General features: G+C 39.2%; 1 protein-coding gene across 5 annotated transcripts in view; it reads right to left on the bottom strand.

The window, feature by feature from the left end:
- Positions 1-1,111: 1,111 nt before the first annotated feature.
- ripor2 (RHO family interacting cell polarization regulator 2) overlaps positions 1,112-8,300 on the bottom strand; it is a 215,778-nt gene continuing 208,589 nt past the window's right edge. For all 5 annotated transcript variants that reach the window (XM_059945523.1, XM_059945524.1, XM_059945526.1 and 2 more), the window contains exons 19-22: positions 7,653-7,855; positions 5,349-5,432; positions 3,722-3,812; positions 1,112-2,169 (exon numbers count right to left, since the gene is read on the bottom strand). In XM_059945523.1, the coding sequence (XP_059801506.1) occupies positions 2,069-2,169; positions 3,722-3,812; positions 5,349-5,432; positions 7,653-7,855 (479 nt within the window). In that variant the 3' untranslated portion in view covers positions 1,112-2,068. The remainder of the gene's footprint in view (positions 2,170-3,721; positions 3,813-5,348; positions 5,433-7,652; positions 7,856-8,300) is intronic.

Below are 8,300 nucleotides of genomic sequence, written 5' to 3'. Positions count from 1 at the left end.
GGCCTGTAATTTCCTCTTTTCTGCCTCTCTCCTTCTTGAAGGGTGGAGTGACTTTTACAATTTTCCATTCCTCTGGAACCATGCCAGAATCAATTGATTCTTAAAAAATTATTACTAGTGCAACCACAGCCTCTTCAGCCAGCTCTTTCATGTGCTTCTCCAATTTGCAGACAAGTCAATATTATGATCTGCCTTACCTAGATTATTCTAGTGTGACATATACTGTTAACTTCACCAAGCGATGAGCATTATTGAGATGTGTCTTTCACATACTTTGTTTTGTTTGAGAAGTTCTGGCCAGGTGACTTGAGATGAATACTGAACACACATTCAAGCTAACTGACCAAGGAACTATAGGCCACACTGGGAGACATTTTTCTACATATGGTAAGTTGTGATCTGTAATGCACCACCTGATAACAAGGTGGACGTAACTCTAGTATCAATTCTCCAAGGGCATTGTTTAATGTTGAAGTAAAATTATGTGGATATGTAGAGAAACAGTAACTTAGTAAAGAGGCTTCAACTCTGAGTCTCACTTTTGAAATAATGTCTGATCCATTATCCCTCTCAACCCTATTCTCCTGCCCTCTCCCTGTAACCTTAGTTGCCCTGACAAACCTTGAACCTATCAACATCTGCTTTAAGTATAGTCAATGACTTGACCTCCACAGCTGTCCATAACAATGAATTCCTTAGATTCACTACCCTCTAGCTAGAGAAAATACATCACATCTCTGTCTTAAATGAACATCCCTCTATTCTGCCTCCAGAATTCTCTGTTTCTGGTTCAATAGACCAGGATCAACTGAATAGTTGTACCACAGAGTCAGTGGAGACAAATGAAATGTTTTCTTCTCTGCTTCGTCATTCTGTTAGTTTAAACCTCAGATGTTCATTCAAGTTCAGGATCTAAGATGAAGAATTTTTTATGTTTAAACACAATCTGATGGTAGGGCTAACCATACTAACCATAGCAGTAGCTGTACACTGTACTCCATTTCTAAAAATGGAGTACAAAAGCATTTTGTAATTTCTCCATTGAATTTCAAAGGGGGAGTAAATTGTCCATTTATATGGATGCGTAGGCAGAAATAATGAGAACAAAATGTCTATTTAAATTTTTATTTTAAAAATTCTATTCTGGTAAACAAAAGATGTCCTGCTTTTACTTCGATAAGACAAGATAAAGAGATCAATTGTAAATCAGATCACTTAATTACACAATACATTATTCGAGTAGTGGCAACTCTTCTCTAGCCACTATTCCTACTCATTCTTCAATAACATAGTCCTCAGTTTGCAGTCAATTTGATATTCCACTGATAACATTAGAATCTGATCTCACAAGGTCACTGCTGAAGTGTAACTCTCAGCCTCCCACCTCCAGGTGTAGTTTGGCTGGTGGAGAGATGATAGCCTGCAGGATAGTTACTTTAAACCTGCAAATGGAGAAATGTCCATAAATGCACACAATGACTGTCACATCCTGCAGAAGGTATTTTGCTTCTAATCCCTAAAAGCTGAAACACTGCATCTGCTGTAGATGTAACTTCAAAGGACTAATCCCTATTGCACCAGGCACTCCCCATGTGTGCTTGGCTCTTGTTTCACCTGTTGCCTCAATGGGATGCCAGAAAGCAAACAGGAAAGGAAGAATACCTAAACTAGAGTTGCAATATGTACAATGTATATCTTGATAATCAATCTCAAAAATGTGCAAATAAAAAAGCAAAACATAACCAGTGTGATCTCAAAAATAAAAAGTAAACAAGAAATTCAGTAGTTAAAAACATTTCAATTGACTCAAAATAAGTTAACACAGAATAAAGTGATTGCAATGGAATATGAATAATTTTGGTAACAAAAATATTTGAATAAAATGACTAATGTTGATTTGTTTGCTTGCTCTTTGGTTGGTGGGATGTGGTCTGAGGATGAATTCTGCCTGGTTCAGGGCGTGTCCTTTCATTTTCCACCATGCTACAGTGTTCAGCTCAGGGCAGACATGAGAGCTAGCATCAGTTTGAGAAGTCCTTAATACTGTGGTGTGTTGCAAAGTTTTGCATCAGAAGGCAGTACTAACAGCATTTCCTCGCCTTCCTGCAAGACGCACTATTTCCTGAGGGACTTTATCCAGTTGCTCATAAGCTAGGCGACCTTCTTCCCCTAGGAGTAGAAGGAACAGCAGAATATTAGAGCATTCAAACATTAGAAAGTTTTTGACAAGAACAGTCTTACCAAATGTATATTCACATAGTGTGTTAAGATAACTATTGAGTTAGATTTGAAAGCCTCTAAGATTCTTAATTACACAACTAGTTAGTTTGTTCCATGTATCCACAACTCAATGTGTAAAGAAATGCTTCCAGTTGTTAGTCTGAAATCTCCCCTCTACCTATGGCCCCATGTCCTTGATGACAGATTAATTTTGAAGTAGCAGCTGGCATCCACTTTACTTATACACTTAATGTTTTTGAACATTTCAATCATGTCTCCTTTCATTCTATCTCTATGTAGATGAAAAAGACTTAATTCTTTCAATCATAGCTCATATCTGGCAGACCTGGAATGAGTCTAGTCACCCCTCTCTGGACTCTGGTGCCTTCACATCCCTTACGCAACATGGAGACCAAAATTATACACAGTATTCAATGTGTGACTTAATGGAACACGGAATGTGAGAAGGGCTTTTTGATAATTAGGCTTGGATGAGGGAGCATGTAATTTTCATGATACATGATGCTGGTGATAATAAACCTGATTCTGATTCTGATCTTCAATACATCCAGCATTATATTAATCCCAAGGCAGATGGGCAGATCATAGAGTGACAGAAGTTTATTCCAATAGAAGAAGTCGTCAGTTGCAGCATTGTCCTTATTTCCTGAGTTGGATGCCGCTTTCCTGCTAATCTGAGTCTCTAAAGAACTTGGGTCACTTTTGTTGTGATTCAGGCCTTTCAGACAGTCTACACTCCACCATATTCTCTGAGCTGGCTACACCTTGCTGTCATGTTTCTTTCAGAACAGCCATTCCACTGCTTCAGGTTATGATAGTCTGTCATTGCTGGGATTGTCCTTGAGAGAAGAAATGAGCTTTGCTGAAACTTGAAGGTGGTGTTCTAACAAGAAATGTCAAAATAACCATTGGAAGGTCACAGGAGGTCCAAAATTTGCCCGATAGCTATGACACATGTAAATTCTTCCATACTGTCAAGAACAAACAATAGCAACAAACAAGCACCCACCTCACTAACAAAAATGATCTAAGGAAAGTTCATCAAGTACAGCAAGCCTGGCAGAGAACATCATTCTATTGGACATCATTGTTCCCTGCTCTTAGGTACACTTCTGAGACAAGGACTACCCACAGCAGGTACTGAAGATACACCGTCAGAGCTCCAAATCCATGGCCAAAGCATTATCAGCACCAACATTCCCAACACTGAGGCCATAATTACACTTAGTTGACTCCAATGGATCAATGTGACATTGAAAGAGAGCGTTATTGCAGCTAATCCTAGGTCAACTGGATGATCTCCCGTGCATTGACTTCTTCAGCTGAGTAATTAGGTGGGTTGTTAATCCTTTGCAATTACCTCCAGGCCAATATTTTCCTGGCTCTTTTGACCCAAGAGTATGGTAAAACCTCACCAAAGTAGATAGGTAAAGCAGTCCTAAATGTTGAACACAGAAGCTTGCTATCTAACAGTACTCACCAAGTGAGAGTAGCGATTCAGCAGCCGCTTGTCGTAGGACCTCTCTCTCTGATTGGCACAGACACACTAGGACATCAATACTTTCACAAGCCTGGGAGAAGAGTGAAATATGTTGAATTTATCAAATATGTATTGGTAAATATCTAGCTACCACACAGGTGACAACGTAATATCGAATAAACTACACTTTAAGGGACACACATTTGGTAGCACTTCCAAACTCTGAAACCGTTTGGAAAATTTCCTTCTTGACACTTCCTCATTAAGATTTTCTTTTAAGCTTCTAAACACCAGACTAAAAGGCACCCTGCTTATCTCCCCTTCTGTAGATTGCCATGGATTCTACTTCATCTCAGCAAAAAGCTTTCTTCATTTCACATGAGTTCTTGTTCTAATAGGTGCAGAGTTGCCAACTGTAGATTCATCTTAGGTGAAAGAACTCCAAAACAGTAGCCAACATACTTAGGTACAGTAAATACAAACAATGGCAGAAACAATTGGAGAAGTTCTTGCTTGCTTTAATTCCAGATGGCTGAATAAGGTTAAAAATCTCTCACATAGAATTGTGGATGTTTACAAAGAGACTAGCAGACTGCAAGATGTATGTCATCTCTTTGAAAGAACAATCCAAAACTAATTCCATTACATTTTCAAAGACTTCACTTTACTTCCATTGCACATATTTCTCTAAATATCATTATAAAGAATACATCATCTGTAAGAATGTGGCAAAATTCCTCTCAACAGGGATATTTCTCCTAACATCACTTCTCGGCAAAACAGTTATGTTAATAATTCATAGTCACATAGCTCAAGTGGCTGAACAATCCACGCTTAAATCTCTGTTAAATTTCCCCTCTAGATGGAAAAAATCTCACAATTCAAATCTGGATAAATATATGAAATATATTATAAAATGTTGCAGGGAAACAGCGAGGGAAGGTGATGTGAACAATTCCAGATATGATATGATGGAAAGAACTCGGTAAGCGCTCTCCTAATACATGTGGATTTACACGCACAAGAGCATTGCCTTGTCATTCTGCCATTGTTAAGGTAAGTGCCTGTGCTTCAGTGTCTTCCTGGGTATATTCCCATGATGGGTTTTAAACCGAGTTGATGCGCTCTGATTGGTTTTCCTGCCACACACGGTGGAATATTTCATTTCTTTAGTAGTGGCAATGTGTAAATGTGTGTATGTTGCTCATACACTGTATTTAAGGGAGAATTTTCTGTTTATTTTGTAATATGATTATAATCACATTGTGGGGTGCATTTTATTCTAATGTGTAGTCTTAAGTTAACTTTGTGGGTCATTAAAGGTGTGTGTTGTGGTGCCTAATAAATGGAGCTCATTACTCTCAGTGAGAGAGAGAGAGATCAGGGCTGCCAGTTCACACTGGATAAAGTATGTTATTGTGTTTTCTATATCTTTTAGTAAATATTGAAGGTTTTGTTTTTTACTATTTTGACACACCTAATAAACACCCTTGCACTATAGTGCTGAACGACTCCAGCCATTTTTTCCTTTGGTCATAACCCATGGATCTAACATTTGAATTATACATAAGTTCCTGAGCATGCTTTTGAACATTTTCATTACTGCGGATTTAATGGAAGTACTTACATTGATGCATTTCAGTGCTGCACAAGCTGCCCTCTGGAATTTGACATTGGGTTGGATGAGAGCCTTGGTGTAGTAAAGCAAAGCCTACGAAAGAAAGATAAACACCTTTTTCAAATACGCATTTAATGACCTAGATTTCGGTGTCAGCTGCAAACTGAAGGTCATTGCCATTGACCTGAGAGAAAATTACCCACAGAAACCGAACAAGCTGTGCAGACATACATCCCTATTTCTGGCATCACTTGCTGCCAGATATCAGCTCAGTGAGATACCACAAATTCAGCAACTGTGAAATAGTTAAACAAGTCATCAACCTAGAATAAAAAACACAAAATGCTGGCAGAACTCAGCAGGCCAGACAGCATCTATGGGAGCAGGTAGTGACGACATTTCAGGCCGAAACCCTTCATGAAGGGTTTTTTGTGTTTTTTATTTATTTCCAGCATCTGCGGATTCACTCGTGTTGTCATCGACCTAGAACAGCCTTGGTCCTCCCCACACAAAGGTATCTTGACTTGTTGAGAACTTTTAGCACTTTTGATTTTATTTCAGATTTTCAACATCTTTGGTATTTTATTTTGAGTCTAACTAACTTGACCATTTGAAACCTAACATTTATTTATTAGGCAACAGTCTGATATTTAATTATTCTGGTGTGGAATCAAAAGAAGAAGGTAAGTCATATAAACTAATTAGCTCATCAAATGCTTGAGAAATTAATCAGAAAAATCATCCAGTGAGCAGACAGACTGCTCTCCCCAAGCTAAGCATTGAATAGTTGCTGGGATGAGTGGGGAGGAATTGTTTCCAACAATGTGAGGGCGAGGAATCAGAGGGCACAGAATTAATTCAATTGGTAAAAGAAACACAAGGAATTACTTCCACAGTTAGCAGCAAAGAAAGTTTCTTCAAATGGGAATAGATGAAATGGAAACTAGAGATATGGGTAAATGACAGTGACAGGGTTAATACCTAGGTCTTAGAAAGAGCTGGCAGAAATACAGTACATTGAATTCAAAGTCTATCTGTTGTTGGATTCTTTAGTTTCTTGAGGCAGAAAACGGAAATCAGCAAAACTACATGCACGTGACATCCAAATGACATTGCCAATGAGTTATAAATAAAGTCAACAACAAAGCCAGTGTTACCACGTTAATCATAAGCACGAGAAAACTTCTGATGCTAGAAATACAAAGCAACACACACAAAATGCAGAAGGAATTCAGTAAGTCATGCAACATCTATGGAATTGAATTAGCAGTTGATGGTTCGGGTTGTGACCCTTCTTTGAGACTCAAGCTTAATGCTAGCTTGAAGATAATTGAGCAGAGAATTGTGACGTAACTCAGGTATCATGTCTGAGCAAGGAGCAATATGTTCTTGCTTGCTACTTCCTATACATCACACTATTGGCATACCAATAAAGCTCCAATAGTCTGGCACACTCAGGGCTGCTGGTGCTAGACAGCAGATTTGCTGGACTAGTATATATTATTCTATTAATAACCCAATACATTTTTAATTCTTTCTTTTTAGATGCTATACAGTATTATAATAAAATTCCCAGTGAACCCAGTAAGTATAAAGGGAATGTGAGAAACAGCAGGAACTGGGTCCCCAACGAACCCAGTAAGTGTAAAGGGAGTGTGAGAAACAGGGCAGGAACTGGGACCCCAACAAACCCAATTAGTGTAAAGGGAGTGTGAGAAACAGGGCAGGAACTGGGACCCCAACAAACCCAGTAAGTGTAAAAGGAGTGTGAGAAACAGCAGGAACTGGGACCCCAATGAACCCAGTAAGTGTAAAGGGAATGTGAGAAACAAGGCAGTAACTGGGACCCCAACAAACCCAGTAGGTGTAAAGGGAGTGTGAGAAACAGGGCAGGAACTGGGACCCCAACAAACTCAATTAGTGTAAAGGGAGTGTGAGAAACAGCAGGAACTGGGACCCCAACAAACCCAGTAAGTGTAAAGGGAGTGTGAGAAACAGGGCAGGAACTGGGTCCCCAACAAACCCAATTAGTGTAAAGGGAGTATGAGAAACAGCAGGAACTGGGACCCCAACGAACCCAGTAAGTGTAAAGGGAATGTGAGAAACAGGGCAGGAACTGGTCCCCAGCAAGTCAGGAGGAAGGCTCTAAAACTGGGGCAATGATGAGTCAGAAGAAAGTACAGGAACCATAGTCTGGTGAGTTGGTAGAGATGGCAGGAACCTAATGCATCATAGATACTCATAGTAGTAACTAACAAGTAAGGTGGCAATTCAGAAATTAAGTGACTGTCAATAAAACATCAATGCTTTTACCTTTTCTCTGAAGGTATTGTCCTTTGAAGCTGTGGCAAGGTAGGAAGTGGTGGCGTGTACCAGGTCACTGTTAGCTTCCACCAGAAGGAAAGCTATCATCTTTAATGTCTCCTCTAAAGGTTGAAGGTTCTCCACTGACTGTTCTTTCAACTTCTCCAGCTTCTTTTCTGGCTGCAAGGACTGAAGAGTCCGCAGTATTGAGACTGGGTTTGAGAACAAAGGAACATGTATTTCAATTGCCCATCTCCACCACAATTCAAAATTTGGAGCAACAATAAAGAGAGAACTTACATTTATTGCACAACTGCAGGATGTCTCGATAGTGGTTAACAGTTAATTAAGTATTTAGAAACATGTAAATATGGGAAAATCAAAATATTTGCAAACATGAAATCTCAAAAATGTCTCAAAAATAGTTGAACAAATTTAATCATGCTGGCTGAAGGATAAATGCTAAGCATGTGGTACAAGCCTCTTAAACAATGTGCTGAAACTGGAGAGGATTCAAAGGAGGTTCATGAAAACAATTCCAGGATTAATATGAAGAGTGTATGATGGCTCTGGGCCTGTATTCACTGGAATTCAGAAGAATGAGGGGTGACCTCATTGAAATCTATTGAATGGTGAAAGGCCTTGATAGAGTGGACA

Source organism: Hypanus sabinus, chromosome 20, assembly GCF_030144855.1.
Source record: "Hypanus sabinus isolate sHypSab1 chromosome 20, sHypSab1.hap1, whole genome shotgun sequence".
In the NCBI taxonomy this organism is placed as follows: Eukaryota; Metazoa; Chordata; class Chondrichthyes; order Myliobatiformes; family Dasyatidae; genus Hypanus; species Hypanus sabinus.
Note: the sequence above shows the minus strand (reverse complement) of the source record. Positions and strands in the feature narration are given on the sequence as shown.